This window comes from Bactrocera oleae, chromosome 2, assembly GCF_042242935.1.
Source record: "Bactrocera oleae isolate idBacOlea1 chromosome 2, idBacOlea1, whole genome shotgun sequence".
NCBI classification, from domain to species: domain Eukaryota; kingdom Metazoa; phylum Arthropoda; class Insecta; order Diptera; family Tephritidae; genus Bactrocera; species Bactrocera oleae.
Window position 1 is genome coordinate 22,369,572 of NC_091536.1, and position 26,875 is coordinate 22,396,446.

Below are 26,875 nucleotides of genomic sequence, written 5' to 3' on the forward strand. Positions count from 1 at the left end.
TATAACATGAAATATATGTATATATTGATATGTTTGATATATTATGTTGAAGTATATTATAACCACTTACCGAAAGCTTGATGACTGCTGTTGATGTTGAGTTACTGCCGACACTTCTAGGTTAAATCAGTTTTAATTCACTTTATTAAATGACTCGATCGTATTTGTATAATTTTCATAATTTGTTTTACTATTTAATTAATTTTTCTTGGAAATCTCGAATGTAAGCTTTTTATACATATGTATGTATTAGTAATAAGTAGTTAAATAAGCAACACTGACATCAATCACCTCTTGCTCTTTATTAAATTATTTAATCACACACAGACTGTTTATGTTTTAATGAATCTTTCTAATATATTTCTTGAAATTTATTTATAAAACACATTCACGATCAAATATGCATCGCTGCCGTTTTTCAGAATGTATGTATGTACATATAACACATATAATATGTTTTAACAGTAGTACAACACCTGTCGCACACTGAGTTTTAAGTATTTAGTTAGATATCTGGAAGCATTAGCCAGATTCTTTTTATACATGAACATGGTATACTATGTTTGCCAGAATGAAACGACGTAGACCTTATAAAATATATATAATATATAAATGATCACCGTTACGAGCTGAGTTGATTTAGTCAGGTCCGTTTGACTGTCTGCATATACGCGAACTAGTGCCTCAATTTTTAAATATCGAACCGAAATTTTGCACCCGTCCTTTTTTCACTAAGAAGCTGCACATTTTTCGGAACCACCGAGATCGGACCACTTAACATATAACTGCCACAAAACCTGAACGTTCGGAGCCAAATTCTTGTATGAAACAATTTTTGAGCTGATAAGATATCTACGCGAAATTTCGCATTATCTAAAACATTACTATAATATCTGAACAAAGTTTTTAAATCGTACGACTAAAGCATATAGCTGCCATACAAACTGAACGATCAAAATGAAGTTCTTGTATGGAAACTTTTTTATTTGTGAAGGGTATTCTAGCTTCGGTGCTACGTTTTTGCTTGTTATCATATTATAAGGTCCTATATTTATGACAAATACGAGTATGATATGAGTTCAGGTATGAAATAGGATTTGACGAAATATCTTCACTTATTATTAGTTAGCTCACTCGCGCTACGGTTCTGACGTCACTATGTCCGATGAATAATTGAGAATAGCTGCCTTAAATTCCAATTCCATAATTTTTTCGAAATGTCCTTAATATATGGTGCAAATCACTAGAATGGATGTAGTGAAAAGCTCTGAATTCGAAACGGATTTAGCTAGATGTATCAGATGAAATGGTATGCCTCCCGAACACCACTGCCTAGCTTTGATGAACTTAGACAGTTACAGCATTTAGCATTAGAAAGAATAATGAGAGTGTCTGTTGCTGTTAAAAGCATTGAAGCTCTTCATGTCAAGTCACCATAAACTAGGTCTCATTCAGATCAGAAAATATGCATAAATACGTCTGTAGACTGAAGCCATAAAGATGGAAAAATTTACATAGATATAAACTTCGGTTTTTATAGCACATACTTAGGTACATTGCATAAACAATAATGACAATTATATATTCGTAAATGTCAATTTTACGTGCATATTAAACTAAACTGAAATCAATTCGAATAAACAATAACAATTATGGATATTCATATACCGATTTTAAGAGTTCATAATAGAATCACAAAGAAATTTATTACTGCCAGCTGAAATGCGTCGCGAATTGAAAGTTTTATGGGCTTGGCCTACCATGTTGATTAATATACTACTGTGCTTGTGCACTTAAATACAATAAGACACGTGCGCATGCGCTTTGCAAGAGTAATATCTACGCGAACATTAAAATATTTCATTTATTGCTATTAATTATACATACATATGGTGTAAGAAAAACTTAATTTTAGCTGTCTCGCAGCAAATACAGCAATAAAAAACTTCAGGCAAATACTGGTCAAAAGGTGGTGGCAAATGATGCACGACTTTCATTCAGAATGGCGAAATTTTCGAAGGGGTGATGACGCGTTTGATATATTTGTTGTTTTTGAAGCCTTACAATCATTTGAGCTGATAATGAAATGATAATTTTCGAATCGATCAACAATACACATACGTAAATAGAGCACATGACATTGTAGTCTATACTCACTATCGCAATGACACCAACTGACTCAAGCAGTAATGACTTTGAAATCGTGGCATGCTTATGTACATACATATGTAACACCAAGCAACTTTAAGGCAACTAAAGCATGCATTGTGAAAGGCCAGAAGAACATGCGTCCAGTATATAAATAAAGAACACGTATACATATGTACATACTCGTATAAATGGATGTATAAGTTATTCGACAATTGGCGCGTGCATAAGTACTTCTTCTAAATGCATTAAAACGCATTTCCTTCTACACACATACATATGTACTTGTAAATTATTATAATGCCTAATTTTATCCTGTCCACCGGCGTGTTGACTCGCGGTTTATCAAAAAAGAGAAAGCAATGTTAAGACAAAACGTGAACAGCTAACGTAAATAGGGACACATATAACTCTTTGCCGGTTATTATCTTAAAAAAGTATACGCAGACGGTAGACTGTCAGTGATACAGCCAAGGCATTAGATGCACCGCTCACATCGTTTCCATGACAGTCGGGTCAACGTAACCGGAACGGACCCGGATTTTTATCCGGCCAAGAACTGTCAATTCGGCAGAATGTTGCCACTACAACCACACTCACCGCTCACATTCTTATCTTGCTTGCTTACTTTTTTATATATAAAATTGCATATTTTACGTTACAAATGCTATATTTGTATGTATCAGTCTCTTATTATTATTTTTATTTTTTTTTGTATGCCGCGCTGCTGCTTTCACACAGTCAGCGGAAATCGGTAGACGCAATCAAATCGCCATCCGCCAAACACAGCATCAAAATTGGAACAATTGAATGCACATCGAATTTGCCGGCAAAAGAAACAACACGAGACCAAACAATCAAATTAATAACTCGTTACTGTAGCATACACTTTTCGTTAAAGCAACAAAAAATAATAATTTAAATTTAATTATGATTGTTGTTATTGTTATTGCTCTTACGCTAAACCACCAGCCAGTCACTTTACACACGTTTTATTTACCACTTTATTGAAATATCGAAGCGTCAAACGCAACCGATAATATTCAACAACGAAACACGACTGAACATTGACTTGCTGCAGGCTGTAGCAGAAAGTGAACTACAGAGGCCGCCACAGTTGAAGTGAAGTTTAGAATACACATGCATCTATACAGCGGCACAAACAAAATGGGCAGACACCAATACCGAAACGAAGACGGAGGCCAGCTGTTCGCTCACAAGCACTTATACAGTTACATATTCGTATTATAGTAGCCAGAGTGAGCATGCATGAGGCTTCTCATGGATACAACATAACCCAGCAGAAAATTTGAGATTTGCTAAAGAGTTGCATCAATCACTATGAGTTTTTTTTTCCATTCACTGCAATACAATTAACAATTCTATGTATATTATAAAAAACAGTTATCCATGCATTAAATATATATATCCAACAATTTATTGCTTCGCTGTTAGCGTTTTACTGTGCTGTTATTATTCCAGTGTTTAACCAGAGATCTTAGAACAACATTCATTCATTTAAGTTCATTTAAGTTCTCTGGTTTAACCAGAGTTCATTTAAGTTCTCTGGTTTAACTACATTGTGCTTTGAAAAAACAAGATGGTTGTGACTTCGTCCTAAAAGTATGCTCGATATTTGGATATTACTTATTTTAATCCCATAAAAATTCGACGGGCTAATTGCATGTACGAGCAGCAAAGTGATTCAGAAAACAATAGTAACGCTTAAAAGTTTCGAATCTACTTCAAAATACGATGTATATGTTTAATTCTTTATTATATCTATGTATATTGCCGATTGGCGTTTAAATAAATAAATGTAGACCACATGCTATATACATATATGTATATTACCTATCCGTACAGTTCTAACGAAATTTTTATGGATCGACAACACAAACTATGTAACTTGTTTCTCATAAATTAGAAACTTAATTAAATGTTTTTAATGTTTAAAATATCTCACCTGGGTTGTACGATTTCGTACTCTCGCTACCTTGCTGAATACTCTCTCTCACTCACACACATCAAAGTCTGCGTAACACATGTGAGTATATGGTATACCGGCGAACGGTTTTGATTGTATTTTGTAGTTATTGTATTGCAAATGTAAACAGTTAGGGTTTATATCCTTCCGTTTTATTGTAAATAGGATTTCCACTTTAATTATTAGCAATTTATAAAATTTAATACATTTTTATTAAGTGTGAATAATTTGCAAATGGTAAATTGATTTAAGGAATATTATGCTTTTTTTCATTTCTTTAGTAGAATCCTCGATTTCAAAACTAGTATTTGCAGAAGAAGGCGTTATGAATCTTAACCACCAATCGCTGGATTGTGTAATCCAATCGAAAAATATACAAGCCCTTGACCCGTCTGGTCATTATTTGTTTTGTTTTAATGTATGATACGCCAACTATATTAGTAAACATTATATCGAAAATAACTTATTATTTGGAATATTTTGAGTAGGACTATACAGTTAAGCAATATACATATAAATTATACAAAATCTTGATGTATGTATGTGTGTGTGCTTTCCACCAAACGCGTTGCCAACTTCATACGACAGCTGAACTTCCGACCAGGGTTGCCGGAGGACCGATTGTGTGTATGTACAAAGTGAAACCGAATAAGTTGTTTAAAAACAAGATTAAAAAAAGACTCAATTTTTATCGATGGAAAAATTAGTTATCAACACTCTTTTTTTTAGCGTTTATGAAACACTTTCCGAATTAAATAATTACAACAAGCAAATTAAATGCTCTAAAGTAAGAGTTTTGAGTTGAATAAATAACCAAGTGTAATTGCCAGTAAGGGGCCGTCCATATATTACGTCTTTCTAAATTAGGGGGGGGGGGGGTTGGTCTGCGGATGACGGTAAAGTCAAAGTCGGTAAAGACGGTGTCTTTAAGAAATGACGATAGGATGATTATAGGGGGGGTCTAAAATCTGAAAAAATCGATGACGTAATTTATGGACGGCCCCTAAGTGAAAATCGAAGCCCAACTATTATAACCATTTCGATAGGAAGTTTAAAATTTATTTAAATTGTAATTAACAGTCGGGTCTACGTAACCGGAACGGACCCGGATTTTATCCGCCCAAGGACTGTCAACTCGGTAGAATTCCGCCGCTACAACAACAACAGTACTATTTTCACAATTTTTTTACCCTCTATAAATGTCTTAATTTGCCAGTTATCCATTTCATAACAAATAATTAACTATTCATCTACAATTTTATTTTTCAAGCAGTAATCGGGTGACTTGAAAAATCCAGCAATTTTTTTATAACTGCGATACTCAGAAAAGCTACGGTTCCTTTTTAGATTGTATTCAAATTGTATTTTACCAAATAAAAAAGTTTTAATAATTGGAAAGAAGTTTGAAATCCATCCAAAATCCTATTACATATGTATAAAGCAAGAATATCGAATTCCTATTGCGATGCAAAAAATTCTTTACTTACAGTTTTACCTAAAAATTACGTGATCTCGATTTTAAAACCCACAAGAGACGAGTTCTAATGTTAAGCTTTCATATACAAAAAGCGATCGTTTCATTTGACATAAAAAAAAAATTATCTTCAATAATGATAGTTATCAATATATCCACGGAATAGTATTTTATTATATGAGTTTATTAATTATAATTAAACTGAACGCCATTTATGTAATATATATGTGAGTTTTAAATTGGTATTTACCGTTATATTCCTGATGAAAAGTCGTATTGAAATCCTTTACAACTGGCAAATACTAAATAATCTCACACAAGGATAGCATAGCTGTAGTTTTATTAAAATCCAGAAAAATTAGAGATGTCCTTGAAATTTAATATAGTTGGTACTCGGGAAGAGTTGAAAGTTTGTGTCAATCAAAATAATCTAATAATCCTCCTTGGCAATCTCAACATTTTTAACTTGACCAAATGTTTACTCCAAACAATAAATTAAAAACGCGGTGCTGATCAAATTCAAATATGCTTGATTAACGAATGTTTAGTAAAGTCTCCCTGACAGGACAATTTTTTTTTTATTTGTGTGTCTGCCTTAAACTGTCCTATCCATTTTTTTTATGACCACTCTCCCCACTTAATATGCTTTTGTTCGTGGTGCCATTTATATTTATAAATCCTTTCCTATATATCTCCCACGTAATCCTTTTAAAATGTCCATTTATAATCCAAAAAATCCATTAAATCCTGATTTCATCCAAATCATTAATAATCCCATAACTCCATTCCATTCCATCCATTCCAATAAACGTGAATAGAGGGGAGAAAATTATAATATTTGATTAGTACAGATATTAATTTTACTTTTTTTATTAAATTTAATTCAGTTAGTTTATCGCTTATGGAAAATTACAATAATTTGCATCTTCTTCGATACCGGTAAAAGTTACTTACGTCCAAAGCAGATGCAATTAAAATTCAAAAAATGTTACTGAATTCAGTTAGGAAATTTAAAAAGTAATATTATAAATGTTTAAAATAGAATGTATTTTAACAAGTCATGCTTGCCTCAAAATTTGTAAACTCCATTATTAGAAAGCTTATGTATGCGGAAACATTAATTTTGCAGTGAGTATACTTATGACAATCCGTATGTTTATTCGATGAATGGTATCGTATTCCGCCATATTTATGTATGCAATTTATAAGTTCGAGCGGGAGCGAGATCTTGATCTGGAATATGAACGTCGAACAGGAGAATAAGTTGGCGACCCACGGCGACGACCACGTGGTGAAAAAGAGCGGGAACTTCATGTAAGTAAATAGTAAACATTATTTATTTGTTTATAGATACTTTTAAATAAAATATCTAATGTACATACCGGTCACCTCGTTGCCCCCGACCGCCACGATCGCCTTCACCGGAATCTTCACGTACTCGTATATATGAGACCTCTCCCTTTAAATAAATTGTAATTTGTATCATCTACCATATGAATGGACTAATTATATCAAGAAATATGAAACCAAAGAATATCAGAGCTTATTTAAAACAAAAAGTCTGAAATTGAAAGCCACAATAAATCGCTGCTAATTTAAATATTTAAACTATTGCAAACTTAACTACATTCATATTATCATTTAGCTACGACCGATGTATTACTTTTTTTGTATGTGAATGACTTACTTACCTCGTGAGATCTAAAGCGAGAGTCGTCCAATTTTTTTATAGCATATTTCATATCTTCATGACGCAAAAATTCAACAACACCAGTTCCATCCTTATACGCATCAGCAAAGCACACATCACCCGCTTCTCTCATATGATCTTTTAAGTCTTGCCATGAGCCAGAAGATGGTAAGCCAGTTACCATAACGCGATATTGCGAACGCTTGGTAGGCGGACCACGGCCACCACCGCCACCGCCACCACCACCACCACGACCACCATCATTGCGATTACGGTCATTACGATTGCCACGGAAACTACCTGGTCCGCCTCCTCGAGGAAACTCTACACGCAACCTGTAACCATCATAGTCATAACCATCACGGGCCTTTACTGCATCCTCCGCATCCCGAGCATCTTCAAACTCCACAAATGCAAATGGCGGACCACGCCTGTTTTTTAAGTCGACAAATGTTACTTTGCCAAATTTATGAAATAAATCCTGGATATCCTTTGTACGAATATCTGGAGGCAAGTTCCCAATATAAATCCGACTTTCAGTGCGAGACATTTTAGGTCCTTTTATGAAGTTTTTTCTCCTTAGTTTCTTACAGTAAAAATATTTACTTTATTTTCCCAGACACGAGATAATACTACACTTTATTCAAGTAGTTTCCAAAGAATAAGGTACAACTGAAAATATATACAACATGTACAAAGTTCAGTTTCATTTTAGAAAAGTACAGAACAAGGTGAGACAGATGATATCAAAACTTTAAAAATGTAAATATCATATATTATACCTCAATATACTCGTATACATATTTTAAGTATGGTTCACTATTCAATTATATAAAATCGTGCAGCTGGAAAACGTCCTAGTTCTTACGAAATTATTTTTAAAATCTCTTATACTAATTCAACTCCTAAACTTTGGTGTTGCATTACATTTGTTATCGACTTACATTTCAATTTTTTAACATAAGAGCAAAGCGCAAAGACAACAAAAAGAAAAATGGCGAATCGAAAACAACTATTATTGAATTGTAGTATGACAGAAATTAGCAATAAAATATTATATCTAAATGTTCCTTTTATTAATCACATCATATCACCACTTGAAAATTAATCAATAAAATTCTTATTTTCAATGTTCAATACAAAATGTTTGTATGTTAACTGCTGGTAGATGCTATCAGGAAGAAGGATATTGCAAGTTACTCTCACAAAGAGCGAAAAAACGAAGAGAAAATTTCAAAATGTTGTTTTCCAAAATCACTTTTCATGAACACTCGAAAATTAGTCAATAGAATTTATATTATCACAATTCAAAACAATGAAAATCAAAGCAAATGGTTCAAATATTGCTTGTAGAAACATCTGTTTTAGCAGCTGTTTATTCACATAATAGCAGGTATTTTCAGCTGGAAGAAGTCAGAAACTCGCAGTTCTCTCTGCTCCTCACACTTTCTACATGTGCTATATTCTGCTAGTTTTTGGATTAATAAACGCTTTTCTGGCAACAACTTGGCTAGCTTGGTGAATGTTAGCTGTTAGGAAACAAACTTAATGTATTATCTAAGTACTTTGTTTCGGATATTCCAAAGTCGGAAAATTATTCATACGTGTTTGCTTATACTGTTACATTAGGAATTCATTTCGCTTTGTTCCTCAATTTTTAAAAAGTATACATGTTCACCATTGTTCGCATTGATTGTTGTAATTGTGTGATTTTAGTGCTTCATACAGTTTTGTGATTGAATTTTGTTCTTGATAAAAGAGTTGTTTCTACTGAGTTAATATAAATATTATTATTTTATTTGTGTAAATTAAAATCTATTAAAATATGTCTCGCAGTGAAAGTCGCATTTATGTTGGGAATTTACCTCCAGACATCCGAACAAAGGATATTCAAGATCTATTTCACAAATTCGGTAAAGTATCATTCGTAGATTTGAAAAATAGGCGTGGTCCGCCATTTGCATTTGTTGAATTCGATGATGCGCGAGATGCTGAAGACGCAGTAAAAGCTCGCGATGGCTACGATTATGATGGATACAGATTACGAGTGGAATTTCCCCGTGGTGGTGGACCAGGTAGTTTTCGGGGAAATCGAAATGACCGAAACCGAAATGATGGAGGTCGTGGTGGAGGCGGTGGCGGTGGCGGACGTGGTCCACCTACCAAGCGTTCGCAATATCGAGTCATGGTAACTGGCTTACCATCTTCTGGTTCATGGCAAGATTTAAAAGATCATATGAGAGAAGCGGGTGATGTTTGCTTTGCTGATGCTTACAAAGATGGAACTGGTGTTGTGGAATTTTTGCGTCATGAAGACATGAGATATGCTATCAAAAAATTAGATGATTCACGCTTTAGGTCGCATGAGGTTAGTATGCGCCGTATTTCAAATTATTTTTAAAATAATCAAGTATTAAGAATGTATTACTAAAGATATTAATGATTCATTCGAATAACTCAAAATTCTTCCATAGGGCGAGGTTTCATATATACGTGTTCGAGAGGATAATAATACTGAAGGCGATCGTGGTGGACGAGATAATCGCGATAGGTATGCAGAACGAATAAAAATATAATTTTGTTATTGTTATGTTTGTAAATTATTTGCTTTCATAGATCCCGGTCATATTCTCCACGTCCACGCCGTCGAGGTACTCCTACTTATTCTCCTCTACGCCGCTCATATTCCAGGTCAAGATCTCGTTCACGTTCAAATTTTTAATTTAATATCATTACAAGTTTTTAAATATCATTCAAACCAAACACAGCCAAATATAATAATTTGTAGAATAACAGCTGAAAATTGATGATTTATGTATTGATGTTTGTATACAACTATCCTTTAAATCCTCAAGTATATTTTGTGATTTTTGTTGAAATTTATCACAATAACGTACTCGATCCAAAGTTCTAATTATTTCACATTTTATAAAGCCTCTATTATAAATTCAAAATCTTACATATTACACTCAATACCATTTTCAGAACAAATTGAAATAACTAATATTAATAAACTTTCCTATAAAAGTACCAAGAAATATTGAGATATTGTAGATAACACATAAAACGAAAAATTCTAATAATTATACCTTTATGATTTTTTTTAGAATTATTTAACTAATAAAATACAGCATTCGAATTATGTTATAATATTAATATATTTTTCTTCTTTCCGCTCTATTCACGAAAAATGTTATGGATGGAATGGAAATATGGATTATTGGGAGTAACTATAATGAAAATATGGATAACAGGATTGTGAGGATTTGGATTTTTATATAAGGATGTGAAAATATTTGCTGCTGAACATCTACCTTAAGTGATATTTTCGCGCGGAATTTCATTTCTTCTTTTAATCCAACGTACTGGATTGCTGCTATATTTAATAAATTTCTTCTGTAATATGCTGTAAGAGAAGTCCCTTCTGAATGTAGCAGCTTCCTGCGTTACATATTTTGTCTCTTCCACTATTTTCGCTTCGCTTATATTTCATATAATTCAATGGAGAAGGCACATAAAATTGATAATACTTATTGTATAGTACAATTTATAGGACTGCGAGGGAGGATTATTAATTCAACCTTAAAAATTATACTTAGCTTTCAACTCAACAATGTAAAGTCTGCCACAATGCCTTTAAACCCTTGAATGAAAATTTGGACTAAACTCAAGGAAATTTTATATACGCTTATAAATATTGTGAATGGAATTCATTAGTATTATCTCCCGTATTGAGTTGAATTAACAATACCTTGGAATTGGTATGGACCTTTTTGTTTCAACAGTTCAATACATTGGAAAACATTAGGAAACACATCTTGCTATAAAGGATTGAAGTATAACTTGAAATGTCCCTATTTAGCCTACACTTAACCACCACGTCATTTGGATTTCACCATCATCTGCGGGGTTAAATGGATTTTAGAAGAAAAGGAAGGGTCAAGGTATTTTGTTTTTGTGTCATCATGCACACCCTAGTTTTAAAAGGCTTCGAACATAAAATTTCTTAGGACTTCGGATTTGTCTGACTGGTAAATATATTGCCCAACTGCTTAACCAAATATTTTGTTTTTGTTCTTACCCATTATATTAATGCTGATTTTAATAAGCAAAAAACTTAATAATCTCTACACCCCACACATTAATCTGCAGCGTTTTGCATACACGCTAACTCTATTGTGTTTCCTATTACATTCTTAAGTTTTATGAATTCACACCTTAACGTGTTGGGTATTACCCTATGCGTCTCCTACATAAATTTTTTACATCCTTTGAATTAACAGATTTTATTTCCTTTGAGGGCAGCTTGATGCAAACCTTTAATGCAAATTTATTTTTAATAACAAGAAGTACAAAACTTTTTAATTATGTACCATACAAAGTAATTTTTCTTTTATAGAATTACCAAATATAGTTAAAATATATTTTTAAATAATTTCATAAATAAAAAAAAACACTTATTCACAACAACAAATAGCGCTTTTTACTGTTTCGTAAACGATACTTGGTACTAAATAGCCATAAACGTATGTGTAGATCAGCATGACAGCAAAAAAATTAATTCTTCGGCAAAAGGAAAGATGCTCGCCTATTGAAGGAAAGTATGAGAAATATATTTTTATTTTCAGTGAGTTCACCTTTATTTTTTGCTTGCTTATCCATCTGCCAAAAACCAGACTTCGTGGTTAACAAGAGACAAGATCTGTATATGAAATCCTACTTTATCGTACCAATATAAATAGGCCAGCCGCAACATATTCATTATTGTACACGACAGTTGCAGCTAATCAATTATGCATTTTAGTAACTATTAATAATGAAAAAATGAATGCAACCATAAATAAGTATTACACATGTGTCAAATAAATTGCACAATCCAACTGCCGATTTGACGTATTCAATTTGATTGGTAAATAGATTTATTCGCATTAATAATTTTATGAAAAGAATCAACCCACACAGTCTGAACTGATACTCCACCGTCGCGACCCAATATAATTTATAACTAAGCACATTGTGAGGGACATGGCGTTCCATAATCAGGCATTCAGGTAATTCATTTCACCTTCATCAAGAAATTGTACCTAAGTAATGATTGCTTCTAACAAAAGACACAACACACCATAAATAATAATCACTTAAGTACTTATATATTGCAAAATATTTTTTATTGTGACAGTTCAACCAACCAGTTACTACATACTTAGTTTCGGGTTTGTTTTACATGTTAAATAAAACCAAAAAGAAATAAAGTACAGAATAATATGTATACATTTACGCCATTTGCTGATCGTGATCGTATTATCCCAAGTATAATCGTATACATTACAAGTGTTTTGAACGCAATCTTATGGTTACTTTTTTCAAAATATCAAATAATTTCTTAACATTTTCATATTTTTTATATTAATTTATTTTGATTATTTTTCAAAGAAATTATTTACATAAGCGTGTATGTATAAATTACTGGATGTTGCCTTGCCATTTCTATAAAAATCTTTATTTTCGCAATACGTGTAATGTATAAACATGTACAAAATGGTTGTATTACGAAAATATGATATATATATATAAAAAAATCATAACTTCTTTCTTACAAATATCTACAATTTTATATCTACAACTTAATTAGTATTTTTTTTTCTTACTACGTACTAAATTTAATTGTGTAAATATGCCAATTTTAATCGTATATGATTCTAAACTATTTCGACTTCGTGCTAGCGTAGTTATTATTATACAAATAGTTGATTAGATTTGGTTCGATCTCCAATTTTTGCTTTAGTATCGAACTCATCACAAACTCTGTCGAAACAATTGGACACTTTGGAATGCCCTGGCGAGTCAAGTCCACACATAAATGCATATCATTGGGGCACGTTACAATTATATATGACTCTGGCGATTGTGTATGCGTATCAGCGATTGCCTGTGATGTGCGTCGTTTTGCTTCAACTTTGCCACCGGACGCCTCAATCATGCGAACGATTTCAGTGCGCGACGGAAAAACATCGGGTGTTACAAAGAAATGCTTCCCAGCAAAGAGCGTATTTCGCACACTTGATTGCAACACGGTATCTAGATGGAATTTTAGATTCTCATCCACAGGTATGTATTGTATCTTATACGGTTCTGGCGAAAGAAAGCGACCCGCTTTGGCACTATCCACCAACCAAGTCGACTTCAATACATAATTCACATGACAAACGGCTTGAATTAGTTTACAAGTGCGACTTTCGCGTGTCATAACCAAGAAGGTGGCGTCTTCTGGATTTTCCACAACAATTCCACCAAGAGAACTGCAATATTTAAATAAGTTTAATAAGCATGATTGTTTATAATTTTGAAAAATTATTGAAAATCAATTACTTCAATACCAAATAATATTTGATGGTAATGACCTTAATCAATAATTTTTGATATTATTAGTGTGCTGATTAACGGTTTGATATATTTCTACTTACAGCACAGCTTTTTTCAGCGATTCTGGGTCGGCAACCTGCGAAAATATCACCTTCGGTGGCTTGTCATTTTGTGGGTATTCAATACAAACTATGTTTTCAGGTATTTCTTCCTGATATGGCGAAATTTTTTGACGTTTTGCCTTTTGCTCCGAAAATGGATCGGCCAATGAACGTTTGACACGCTCATGTGCTTCCTGTGTCAGATTAATGGGCGCCTTCCAAGCAGCTAATAATTAAAAAAAAAAAGAAATAAGAATGAAATTAAAATAGTAGAAATTTGGCAATAACAACTCTCTTATATACATTATTACAACTTTATGTCACTCAGTATGGCTTTACTCACACATCAATTGTGGCACTAGCGGATAGTCGATTCTGAAGGGCGCCATTAGCGAATATTGCTGATATTTTTGATTTTCATACTGAGACATTCCGCTCAGATTTCCAATGCAAATATCTGCCAGCCAAATGGCATTTACAATCGGTATATTCCATTCCTTAGCAGCGATGTATTTGTCACCTTCGGGCTTCTTACAAATTAACACTGTGTTATGTTTCGACAAATATGATGTGTATATGGCACCACACTCTTCTACCATTTGTTTAATGCGAAAACTCTCTTCACCTTCGAAGCCATACGTCGATATAATATGCCTTTCCAGCGGCTTTTGATAACCGAATTGGCTGGGGAAAGGTAGATGCAGTGCCTGCCATGGCGGCAGCAACTGTTTCTTAAAACAGATATCACTTAGCCAGTAAGCGGTAATGCAACGTTTGGAGTCGCGCAAAGCCTGCATAACAACGCCATGACGTTGCGTGCGACAGAGTACATGTGTGACGCGTTGACAATAGACGCGTTCAATGTCACCACCAAATTGGCGTATGGTCTCCATCCAGATGGGTAGTTCATCGGCGTCGGTCTCGTCATATTCCACTATATAAAAGGTACAGCCAACGAGAAAGAGGTCTGGCGGCAACTTTAGATTTGGATTATGTCCGTAAAATTGCGGTCGAGCTGGCGGCGGCATATTAGGGCGGCCCTGTATAAAACCAGCTGGTGTCATCACGCCTTGCGGCGTCTGCACTGGCTGTGTTTGGGAAATTTGAGCTACCGCAATTTGCTGCTGCACCCCGCCCGCAATGCCCAAATGTTGTGGATGTTGCTGAGAACCCGCTACAACAATTTGTTGTTGACCGGCACTCGCAGTCCCAACATGTCCACCTGACGAAAGCTGAGACTGCAAAACAACTCCGGAACGTCGCAATTGCAATTGTTGTTGCTGAAGCATCATAAGCTCTTGCGGTGTGCGCGGTGGAGCTGCACCAACCACACTCTGCAATAGTTGTGTACCTGGCGGTACGCCTGGCTGTTGCAAAGCTGCATTATGTTGTTGCGTCATTAGTCGCAAACGCCCTGCAGCCGTGTCCTGCTGTTCCAGCACAACCCCACCTGGTCCAATTTGTTGTTGTGGTGATTGCTGAGGTTGCTGCTGTTGTAGCATGACACCGGTTTGCGACGCGTTGCCGGCGACTACCACTTGATGTTGTATTATTTGCTGCGGATGTTGTTGTAACGGTTGATCAGTAACGGGAGCACCACTCGCCGACACAATCATTGTCTGTTGCTGCTGCTGCATTTGTATAGCTCCACCATTGCTGTTGCTCAAACGACTGTTCAACATGTTCGCTAATGCCGTTTTTGTTTTCATATTCATTTGCTGTTGTTGCGTCTGTTGCAAAACCTGCTGCTGCTGTTGCTGTGGATTTCCACCTATTTGCTGCTGCGTTTCGGCTGAGCCCATAACAATCGGCCTCGTTGCAAGCGTACTTATTATATTTCCGCCAGGCGTTGTTGGTGTACTAGGTGCAGTCGGCTGTTGATCGTTGCCCATTGTAGACTGACCACCGGTAACTACTTGGACTTGGACACCGGTATGTTGTTGTTGTTGTTGCGGTTGCTTTTGTGGTGTCAATTGTTGTTGTTGCTGTTGCAATTGTACTTGCTGTACTCGTAGCTGACGCTGTAGCAGCATTTGCTGATTGGGGTCGGTGGGATTGAATTGAGGCGCATTTGCCGTTTGAACAGGCTGCTGTGTTTGTGGACTACCAGCAACAATTTGTTGTTGTTGTTGCTGCGAAATCGGACTTAAGCCAGGTGCTGCTCCGGCACGTACAACAACTTGCCGCGCACCTTGTTGTTGCAACCATTGCATTTGTTGCTGCTGCGTGAGACCAGCAGGCATTTGACTCTGCACAATAATATGTGTACCGGGTGTGGGTGCGCCTGCGGGACGTTGCAATGCGTTACCCATTGCAGTTGACACAACATTTGGTGCACCTGGACGCGGTTGATATGGCACTTGCTGACGAATCATCAGGAGCTTTTGTTTTTGTTGTTGTAACTTGGCGATATATTCCATTTTCTTAACTGGGTCCAGGGTCATAAGATGTGCATGAGTCTTGTCATCAACTTGTATGACTTGGCGCTGGGGTTGTCCCTGCAATGCGGCAGTGCCAGGTGATATGCCCGGCTGTTGCCATTGTCCGGGACGTACAGCACGTATGAATTGTTGAGGGGCTTGTAAGTTCCCCAATGAAGAGTTCGTTGCGATCACTTGTGTACCGCTAACCACTACTGGAGACTGTGTTGGTTGTTGTGGCATTCCAGCGGGGCTCGATTGTTGTTGTTGTTGCTGCTGCTGCTGTGGCGACCAATGTGGTTGTTGTTGCTGAGGTGAACTTTGCTGAATAATTAATTGCTGATGTTGCTGTTGGGTTTGTTGTTGTTGTTGTGGCGATTGACCAGCAGCAATTAATTGTTGTTGTGACAACTGTTGTTGCTGAATAACTACAGTCTGTTGTATGGGTGGCTGTTGTAGTATAATTTGTTGTTGCTGCTGTTGCTGTTGTGACGCTGCCCCCTCCACTGAATGCTGTTGTTGTAATGTTGGCTTCTGCTGCTGCAATATTATTTGATTCTGCATATTACTGTTACCAGGTATTGTCATCATTTGTTGCTGTGGCGATTGTTGCGGATGTTGTTGTTGTTGTGCTTGCGATGCTTGCGTCGGCACAGTTTGCTGCTGTATTATAATCTGTTGTTGAGATGATGGCTGTTGCAATTGTTGTTGACCCACAATTATTGCATTTTGTTGTGGTTTACGTTGCTGTAATTGTATCTGTTGTTGCTGTTGTTGTATGTACTGTAGACGTTGAGGATTATTGATAACTTGCTGATTAATTACAATTTGTTGTGGCTGCTGAGGCATATTGCCCTGTTGATGTTGCTGTTGTAGTGGCATACGCTGCTGTTGCGGATTAAGTATGACTTGAGTTTGTGTTATCATTTGCGGGGATTGCTGGGTATGTTGAAGTTGTTGCTGTTGTTGTTGTAACATACTATTAGACCCATCCGTCAATTCAACGGATTGTTGACGATGCGTATAAATGGGCGGAGGTTGTTGCGGAGTTTTAAGGACTTGCGTTGGACTTTGGGGAATTTGCTGCAATTGCTGCTGCTGATTCTGTGGGGATTGCTGCATTTGGATTGTTTGTTGCTGTTGCTGTGGCGATTGCTGCATAGGATGCTGTATTATTTGTTGCACAATTTGCGGGTGTGTTTGTGGTTGTTGTTGTTGCTGCTGAGATGTCAAATTTGTCTGATTAACTATAACGACGTTCTGATTCTGTTGATTTTGTTGTAATATCTGTTGTTGTTGTTGCACACTGAGCTGTTGAAACTGCTGTTGACTGATTATAATTTTCGATTTGTTTGGAATTGTTGTTATTTGCGTAGGGGTACCACCAATATTAATTTGTTGCTGTTGCTGTTGTTGTTGCTGATGTTGCGGAGATTGTGGTGGAATTTGAATTTGTTGGCTTATTACTTGATGCTGTTGGTGTTGTTGCTGTGGTGTGTTAGATTGCTGTATGTTCGGACTCATTATTTGTTGTTGATAATTTGTGGAAATACCAGTCACCTGCTGCTGTTGAATAATTTGCTGTTGCTGTTGTTGTTGTTGCTGCGGCTGTGACTGTGGTTGTGGTTGCAACGTTTGCTGTATGATGCAGACTTGACCCCCTGACATGGTCATTTGTTGTGGTTGACTAAACTGTATAGACCCCGGCTGTTGTTGTTGTGCTTGCTGCAATTGCTGCGGCTGTGGCTGCGGTGACATTCCGCCGATTATCATGCCAGAAGGCTTCTGTTGTTGTTGCTGTTGTTGCTGAACAATTAACTGTTGTTGTTGTTGTTGCTGTATATTTATCAGCTGTTGTTGTTTGTGTTGTGTTTGTTGTTGTTGATGTTGTATATTCATCATATGACTTTGTATTAGCTGTTGACCCTGCACAGTGGATGTGTTGATGACATGCCGCTGAGCAATAATTTGCTGTTGCTGATTGCTCGGATTGACGACAATCTGTTGCTGAACCTGTGATTGCTGTAAAGGTGATTGTCTGGCTGATTGGGGCTGTTGCTGCTGAATTTGCATACTTTGTTGTTGTTGTTGTTGCAATGCATGTTGCTGTTGTAATGCCTGTTGTTGCTGTAGTGCTTGCTGTTGTTTCAAATGCTGTTGTCTCATTATTAATGATTCGTGATTTGGACTTGGTGCTGATCGACTGAGAACTTGCGCCACCTGTACGGGATCTGTTGGATCGATTGGTTTCATTTGTTGTAACATCTGTTGCTTTGTTTGTTGCGTCGTTGTTGTCGATTGCTGTGTTTGCGGCGACTGCGGAGCAGAAATATGTTGTGGACTTTGTTGTTGCTGTGCTTGAGAAATACGCTGCGGTTGTTGAAAAGGTTGCAGAGTTTGTTGTTGCTGCGGTGACATCATTGACTGATGTTGGGGTGAACCCATCGCACCACCCAAACATTGCGGCTGACGCTGCTGTCGATTTTGCATTTGCTGACGCATTTGCTGATGTTGTTGTTGTTGTTGCTGTGGTTGAGGCGAGTGCGGCGGTGGCGTCATTTGAAGAGCAGGTGATTGCCGTGGCGATTGTGGCGGCATCATACTACCACCACTAGGACCGTGATTTTGTTGTTGTTGCAAGGAAGGTGATTGCGATTGTGGATTTTGATTTAAGCGGGGCGACTGTTGCATTTGTTGCTGTTGTTGTTGCTGCTGCTGCTGCTGATGTTGCTGTATTTGTTGTTGAAATTTCTGTTGTTGTTGTATTAATTGTTGTTGTTGATGTTGTATTTGGCGCTGTAAAGCCTGCTGCTGTGGTGTCAAACTCTGCCCATTTTGAATATGTTGCTGAAGCTGCTGCTGTTGTTGCTGAAGAATATTTTGCTGGTGTAATATGTGTTGATGTAACATTTGCGGCGACATTTGCACTGTTTGTTGTTGATGAGGCTGTTGAGATTGTGGCGACATAGGTATAGTGACATGCTGGGGGGACTGATTGGCTGGCTGAGGAGTAGTACAAGGTGTTCTAGATGCCGGAGTTTGCCTACCACTGGGAGGTTGGGGTGTCCGCGGTTGTGATATGTTAACACCAATAGCTGTTGGTGTTGGAGTCGAAGTACGTGGGATGGGCAACGGCGGTGGTCCATTTGAAGTGGGTGTCGATGGGGCGGTACGCGGTTGAGGGGGAAGATTAGGATGACTAGGTGGCTGTGGCTGGGGAGTTCGTGGTGCTTGGGGCAGTTGTTGATGTTGTATTATTTGAATATGATGTTGGGGACTCTTGAGAGTTCTCTGTTGTTGCAAAACATTTCCTGATCCTATTTTAGCTTGACTCTGCTGTTGCATTTGAATTTGCTGCTGGGCCACAACATTAGGTACTATTTTTTGTTGAACTATTATTTGTTGAGGTTGTAAAGAGGGCTGTTGTGCACCACCTAAGATTATTTGTTGTTGGTGTTGTTGTTGCTGTTGAATATTACGCGGACGTACAAACACAATTTGTTGTTGAGGATTTAATTGACTTTGTAATTGAGTATGTTGAGGTTGAGACTGCACTTCAGGTTGTATTTGGGGAACAACAGAAACACTATTTAATAAAACTTCTGGCAATTGATTGGTCTCATATGTCGCGTTGTCCTGTAATTGGGTTGTTGGGGGCTTATTTAAATTTTCTACTGTATTTGTACTGGTTGAAGATGCGGTCGCTGGAATGGGTGGTAATGGAGGTAAAGAAGCTTGCAGTTGCGATTTAATATTAGCAATGCTTTCCGCAGCATCGGCATCATCTACACTCCCACCGATTGTATTATCAATGCTACTTACAATACCACCCATATCATCATCATCAAAACCTAATATTGTCGATAGTGTTTGCTCCACGGAGTCAACCATGTTACAATCAGATGTGTTCGTAGTTGTAGTTGACGCAGTAGGAACGGAGATTGGCATTTGTGGTATTGGTTTTGTGGCAGAAGCGTTATTGTATGATGTAGAAATGTTTGTTAATTTAGGTACACCTTTAGGCTGGTCGACAATCTTGAGCAATCGAGGGTGGTAACCATCACAACTCAAAATTTTACCCTGCTTTAAACAATCAAATATCCAGTCAGGGCTAACAATATTTACAGATCTTTTTGTTGCACGATTATAATTATTTCCTCCTATACTACCGCATATTAAGTGTGAATAACTCGCATCGGCTGCGGTAGTAACTTGTGCCCCATGAAATGTAAGAATGGCGTACAAACATTTAAAGTCTTCACTTGACAAATTTGTTATTGCGAATTTAAGTGATTTGAAAAGCCGTTGTGTGCTTGGATCAAATGCTTTTGTAGAAGCCAAACGCCCCAATTTGGCACTGTGTACTATCCATTGATCTGTAACTGGTATAACATTATAGAGATCCAAATTCATTGCCAATTCTTCTTCGGTGTAGTTAGGCGCACACACCAGATGTGTAACCAGATCCGATAAAAAACGTTTCGATTGTGCCCCACCATTTTTAAGCAAGTTTTCAATCTGCAATATTTATTAATGAGTTTAATTATATTTTAACTATTGTCATATCGCTTAAAAATAATAAAGTATTAGAAACACCCTGTGGTAACTTGGCGCTCCAAATGAAAAAATATAACTAACTCGCTATCCGACAGATAACATGACAAAGTGGGAATATAGCACCTTATGCATTTACCTACCTCTTCATCTAAATTTCCATCAACGAAATATCGTATATTCGCAAATAAATTTCCACTTATTTTCAAATTTTCCATATTTTCAAACACATTTCACGCAAGTCGTCTTTGCTTTTCTTTTGTTTTCCTTTTCGCACGTCTTCGTGCAGCGCTGTCCAATTTCGATCGCGACCTGGTCATTCACAATTCCACTAAGTTGTAATTCATAGCAGTAAGAACTAATTTTTACTTTGTGCACTGAAAGATCAAGTTATTATTTATATCAATTTCTCAGTTGGAATCAAATCAAATGGTGTAATATTTTAATGTCAGTTTTGTTCCATAAAAACACAGCAATATGAAAAGAAAGAACGCCACTTGACCGATTGAAGAGAAAAACTACAAGATTTCACGTGAAGTTAGCTTCAGTTAAATGAGCCAATACAGTTACCAGATCTTATTCCATATGCATCCCAATTAGAAATTTAACATTAAATTTAGGAATATATGTTCTAAGCTTTTACATGCATTTTTGTACAACATTGAATGCTTTCTTTTGAACTTTTCCAGAGAAAGTTTTTCTCCGCCTGTGTTTTTGTTAAAAAAAACCTCAGGCAAACTAAATACAGACATTTATTTGTGTCTGGCACCATTTTTATTGATTTTCGAAATTCATTATTTTAAAAATGTCACATAAATTGAAAGTACGGCAACAATAAATGTACAACAAAAGTTTCCAAAAATTACAGCGTCTTCAATTTTAAGCTAAATATTTGTGTTTGTTTCCAAATAGATTTTTTCGAAACTTGACTAAATTAATTTCTTACATGAAATTGATGAATGAGTGTATTCCAATATGCAAATTAAGCACATTCAGTAGATGTTTCCTTTAAATGTTGTCCGATGCGGTAACAGTGTCAAATAATACAAACTATGCCAGGAATGACTTAAGTTGATACAGGAATCAGTTTCTGTCTGGTTCGAAATACACATATAATTATACTTTAAGGAACAGTAGATATCAAAATTGCTCAATATGTCAACTTACCGTGGTGTAAACTTTCACGACTTGTGTAGGGTCTGTACGTCCCATACAGAACAAAATATCAGTATATTTTCGGCTGATGGAAAGAGTAAAAATCTTTGCGCTAAAGTAGCCGATTGCCTGTCATTGACGGTAAGTTTGTTCTAATTATTTGAGAACTGAAGAATACAATGAGTTTAAATTAATTATAGGTTGATGAAAAAGATCGTCTCCCAAAGGTGATATGTGTAACATGTTTGGAACAGGTAGAGGAGATTTATAAATTTCGAAATATTTGCAAAAATTCACAAAATGTGTTGAGCGACTGTTTGAAACAAGCTACGCAACATAGTAGCGAGAAAGTCTACATAAAAGATGCTAAAGGAGCGAATACTGGCAAGAGTTTTAGTGTTATGTGCAATAGCGCATCAAATATTCGACTGAATGGTTGTACACAATCCTCAATAGACGTAAACAACCCCACACAATATACGGCAATAACACCCCAGCAAAATTTTTCTAACTTGGGCGCAAATTCGACCAACAATGACGTCCTTAACTCGATTATGCAGTCAATTGGAATACAAGTAATACTTTTCAATAATTATACAACTATACATACATATATACAATAAAAAATTACATATATTTTTAGCAATCAACGATCGCTAATCAGGCAGAAAAGCCACTCATACAGGAATATACGATAACAGTGGATAGTAAGGAAGCATTGAAGACTGAACCTATACAGTATAAATCGGATACAGCCAGTGTGGCAACCAGTTTGCAAAACCCTCAGCCGGTTCAACAGCAAAGACAGAATCTGGCTATGGATTGTGATCACAAGTATATAGAAAGATTAAAAATTTTAACTAAAACACTTCTTTAAAATGTTAATATTTTCAGAGCAATAACTGAGTTTCTTAAAATGAAACCAAACATAAAATTAACTCCTTTAGGAAAAAACAATAATAGGAAAATAGAAGAGCAACCACAACAACCACAGTTGCAACCCCAGTCATCTCAAATCATCCAGCAACAAGATCACCCAAATAACAGCAATAACCACCAGCACATCCAAATTCAACAGCATCCACCCTTATCGCAATCCACAACAGCTGCTGCCAGTCTGCAATTACAACAACTTCAACAGCAATTGCAACAATTTCAATTGCAACAACAGTTGCAGCAACAGTTACAACAAATCACATCTCAACTACAACCACAGTCTACAATAACACTTGGTGCTCCATCTACCCCTGTGGTGGAAACAAGCCCAAGCAAAAGCAAAAAGCCTAAACTGAATTTCGTATTGACTTCACCTACGTCGCAGACACTAACGGCTTCCTTACCTCAACTATCTATGAACGCTGGAACACAACCACAAATTCAATTGCAATTTCAAGCACCTCATACACAATCTCCGGCTACTACGGCGACACTGCTGTCAAACTTGGCACCATTTTTGCAACAGCAATCAGCACAAACGCATAATTCGTCAAACATACTGCAACCGTCAGCGTCATCAACAACACCAACAACCCTAGTGACATCGCCAAATAAGTGTTATCTTCCTATTACTATCAAGGATGAAAATTCGGATCAGCAAATTGTGGCCCATATAGATGCAAAGAACTTTATGCTACCTACAACATATCAATTACAAATGAAAGTACAGCCACAGATCGCTACAGTGGATGGACAGCCAATTATGCAATTGACACCCACATCCATACCGGCAACCCTGCAGTTGGCGGCGTCAGCTTTAACGAATCAATCTTTTCAAGCGATAACAGGTAGTATGCTGCAAACAATTCCGACAACTATACAGTCATCGCCACCACACCAACACCAACATCAGCAACAGCCACAGGTGCAGCAACTTTCGATGAAGCATCTAGCGGCCCAGGTAACTTCCCAACAAATAATTCGGCCGGCAACACAGTTCACCAACGACGTCGCTACTTCTACAAATGAACAAATAGAAGACTTTGTGCCGAATAAAATAGATAATAATAAACAGTTTCCAAAGCAGATTGAAAAGGTAATAAAACAACAGAAATATAGGCTTTCACAGCAAGTTGGCACTGGCACCATTGAAATAACACCAACAACAAACTTCAGCCAAGAAATAGTGCAACAAGTGCCAAAGCAAAACCAACAGCAACAACAACAAAATCAGCAAAAACCATGTCCGCAGCAGCAGCAAACACAAGAGCCGCAAAACGAGGAGCAACAGATGCAGACACAGAAGCAACTACAGGATGTGGTAACATTAATAAAGACACAGACACATAACGGCGTAACGGTGCAGCGCTTAACAAACAAATCAACAATGAAGTCACAACAACAAAAAGCGCCACCGAGCGCGGCAATGCAAACGAAAATCCCTATGTTGCAAAAAAAGGATGTGACAATTAGCCGAATTAGCAGTACCGCACAAACTCAACAGCAACAACAAGAGCAGCAACAAGCATTATTGAAGCTTTTGCCTCCAACCACAGTGGATGTAAAAACCAAAAACGCCAGCGGCACCGGCACACAAATACAACAACAACAACCTCAAATGCAATTACAATCCAAACAGCAAGATACTCAATCACAACAAAATCAAACACCAAATGCACTGTCCGCGCAAAAAATAATGCGACAAACAGAAAAGGTTTTATCAATACAATCTCAGTCGCACTTGCACACACAGCAACAACAACTTTTTAATACAGCTAACAATAGAGCAACAACAGCAAGACTTCAACAGCAGGAGCAGCAGTTTTCAGCGAATTCCACCGAAAAAGACGATACGAAAGTGAAAACTGAAAGTGTGGCTGCGTACGGTATTGGCCCAAATGGTCTGGAGTGTAGCCAATGTGGGCGCGTCTTCAAGAAGAAAGAGCATCTAACTCAACACGTTAAACTGCACGCCGGCTTACGGCCTTTCAAGTGCAAGGAGGAGCAATGCGGAAAGGCATTCAGTCGAAAGGAGCACCTAATGCGTCATGAAATCTCACATTCAGGTCGAAAACTATTCAGTTGCGACGTGTGCCATAAACCATTCTCACGTAAAGATAATCTCAATAAGCATAGAAGGTGGGTAAAATTAGATACGTTAAAGTTAGTCAGAAACAATAAATATATAACATATTTCATTCAGAATTCACACTACTGGCGCAAATATCTATAACTGTGAAATATGCAACAAGCAGTTCGCTGTGAGAGCATATTACGAAGAGCATAAGCAGATGCATGAAAATCCCGCTGGCATCGAGAGTTCAAATCAAAACGTAATTTTTTTTTTTTTTGCACATTTTTAACAATTTAAAATAGTTTTTAATTTTTATTTGACATTGCAATAGGATGAGAAAAGAACAAATGGGCATGACACCAACACCGCGGAAGTGGCTGTGCAACATTCACAAGATACCAATAGACAGCAACAACAGACGCAATTGCTACAACAGACTCAGCAACAGCAAACGCAACTTTTACAGCAGGCGCAGCAACAACAAACACAATTGCTACAACAATCACAACAAAACCAACAACAAACACATGTGCAGCAACAATCTCAACAGCAACAAACGCATTTGTTGCAACATTCTCAACAGCAACAACAACAACAACCTGATTTGACAGCTATACCACCGTCATTAATGTCAACGAATCAACCTCAAACGCAACAAATACAAATAGTTCAACATCAAGCGGGCAACACACAATTTCAGCAGCAGCAACAACACATCATGCAACTACAATTGCCAGCAGTTGTAGGTGCACAGGATTTGGCTGGCAATACTATTACTATAACACAATCTCATGATCCGACACTGAAAGCTACAATCGGTAGTCATGATGGGACGGTGCTGAATCTGCCGACATCACTGGCCAACCTCATGCAACTTAGCCATGCACAATTTGTAAACACAGCCACTGGTCAAATAATGGGTCATATAAAAATCGAGAAATGATTACAATTACAAGAATTTTAAAAGACATTCACATGTCATACGTAAACTTACAAATTATTTTAATGAATTAATTGCTACTTACATCACATTTAAAATGTGCGCACATGAAATACTTAAAAGCATATGTACATAGAGTTTCAAAGGAAAACATGTTTTTTTTTTTTATTTAAATACATTTATTTTAACCAATTGTTTAAAACATTTGTGGAATATCGACGGTATTATTTATTAAGACACGGTTTTTAATCACACTTTTCCTTTCACTTCGTCTTAATTTTATTAATTTATTTTAATTTTTTAATATATTATTAGTACTAATTGAATATACGTATGAATATTATTATTCATTTGTGAAATTCTTAGCGCTCAAATTACTCTTATGTTAAAATTTTCCAATTTCGCTAGTCATATGAATATAATTTTTTTAGCATAAATGCAATTTGAGTACGTTTCTTCGCTATTAATCATAAGCAATTAATCAAATTCATTTAAAATATATTTTTACATAAACGTGTAATGAACTGAACTAAATTTAATTGCTATAAAACAACAGATACTCATAATTATATACATATTCCAGATTTATGAATTTCATAAACTAAATGTAAATCTCAATACATTTGTTTAATTTCATGTATTAATACTATTATAGATACGTTGAAATGAAATGCCATAACATATTCTAGTATTTAAGAACATTTAAAATGATTAATTTTGTAAATCTCTGTCATATTCATAATATATGAATGTAAGCAATAAATTCATATACATATGTACAAACGTATGTATGTATATGTGTATTAGAAAAGACTTGGTAACTACACTTTATTATTATAGATAGGGAAAGCAAAAGAAATAAGCAATGCTATTATTTCCATGCTCAAAAAACGTAGAAGATTACAAAATATGCGGGCAGATCTACTAAATGACAAGATTTTGAGATTATGTGCATATGTGTTATCAGTGTATCTACTATTCGTCGACGGGTCTGGAGCGCTTCAAAATTATGGTTTGTTCTTCAAGTATACAT

The 26,875-nt window shown here is 36.5% G+C and overlaps 5 protein-coding genes across 12 annotated transcripts in view; 2 read left to right on the forward strand and 3 right to left on the reverse strand.

The window, feature by feature from the left end:
- Sulf1 (Extracellular sulfatase Sulf1) overlaps positions 1–6,314 on the reverse strand; it is a 79,895-nt gene extending 73,581 nt beyond the window's left edge. For 2 of the 8 annotated variants that reach the window (XM_036377455.2, XM_036377450.2), the window contains exon 1: positions 5,860–6,314. The gene's annotated coding sequence lies outside the window, so the exon portion shown is untranslated. Of the gene's footprint in view, positions 1–70; positions 3,233–5,859 lie in introns of those variants that run through there. The other 6 variants (XM_070111792.1, XM_036377460.2, XM_070111786.1 and 3 more) reach the window with 5 other exon arrangements.
- Positions 6,315–6,455: 141 nt separating this feature from the next.
- SF2 (splicing factor 2) lies at positions 6,456–7,976 on the reverse strand. Its single transcript, XM_014243035.3, has 3 exons — positions 7,301–7,976; positions 6,992–7,068; positions 6,456–6,917 (listed from the first exon to the last, which is right to left on the reverse strand). Exons 1-3 carry the CDS (start codon positions 7,847–7,849, stop codon positions 6,812–6,814), a joined length of 732 nt encoding a protein of 243 aa, XP_014098510.1. The 5' UTR covers positions 7,850–7,976; the 3' UTR covers positions 6,456–6,811.
- An 851-nt stretch (positions 7,977–8,827) lies between these two features.
- On the forward strand, positions 8,828–10,451 carry LOC106623494 (serine/arginine-rich splicing factor 1A). The gene is made up of 3 exons (XM_014243036.3): positions 8,828–9,667; positions 9,774–9,850; positions 9,916–10,451. Exons 1-3 carry the CDS (start codon positions 9,125–9,127, stop codon positions 10,019–10,021), a joined length of 726 nt encoding a protein of 241 aa, XP_014098511.1. The 5' UTR covers positions 8,828–9,124; the 3' UTR covers positions 10,022–10,451.
- Positions 10,452–12,442: 1,991 nt separating this feature from the next.
- On the reverse strand, positions 12,443–21,256 carry Ptip (PAX transcription activation domain interacting protein). Its single transcript, XM_014243033.3, has 4 exons — positions 20,881–21,256; positions 14,107–20,701; positions 13,764–13,989; positions 12,443–13,598 (listed from the first exon to the last, which is right to left on the reverse strand). Exons 1-4 carry the CDS (start codon positions 20,953–20,955, stop codon positions 13,004–13,006), a joined length of 7,491 nt encoding a protein of 2,496 aa, XP_014098508.3. The 5' UTR covers positions 20,956–21,256; the 3' UTR covers positions 12,443–13,003.
- A 562-nt stretch (positions 21,257–21,818) lies between these two features.
- pad (poils au dos) lies at positions 21,819–26,146 on the forward strand. Its single transcript, XM_014243038.3, has 6 exons — positions 21,819–22,033; positions 22,093–22,467; positions 22,536–22,726; positions 22,787–24,967; positions 25,032–25,161; positions 25,234–26,146. The coding sequence occupies exons 1-6, from the start codon at positions 21,893–21,895 to the stop codon at positions 25,843–25,845; spliced, it is 3,630 nt and encodes a 1,209-aa protein (XP_014098513.3). The 5' UTR covers positions 21,819–21,892; the 3' UTR covers positions 25,846–26,146.
- The last annotated feature ends 729 nt before the right edge of the window (positions 26,147–26,875 follow it).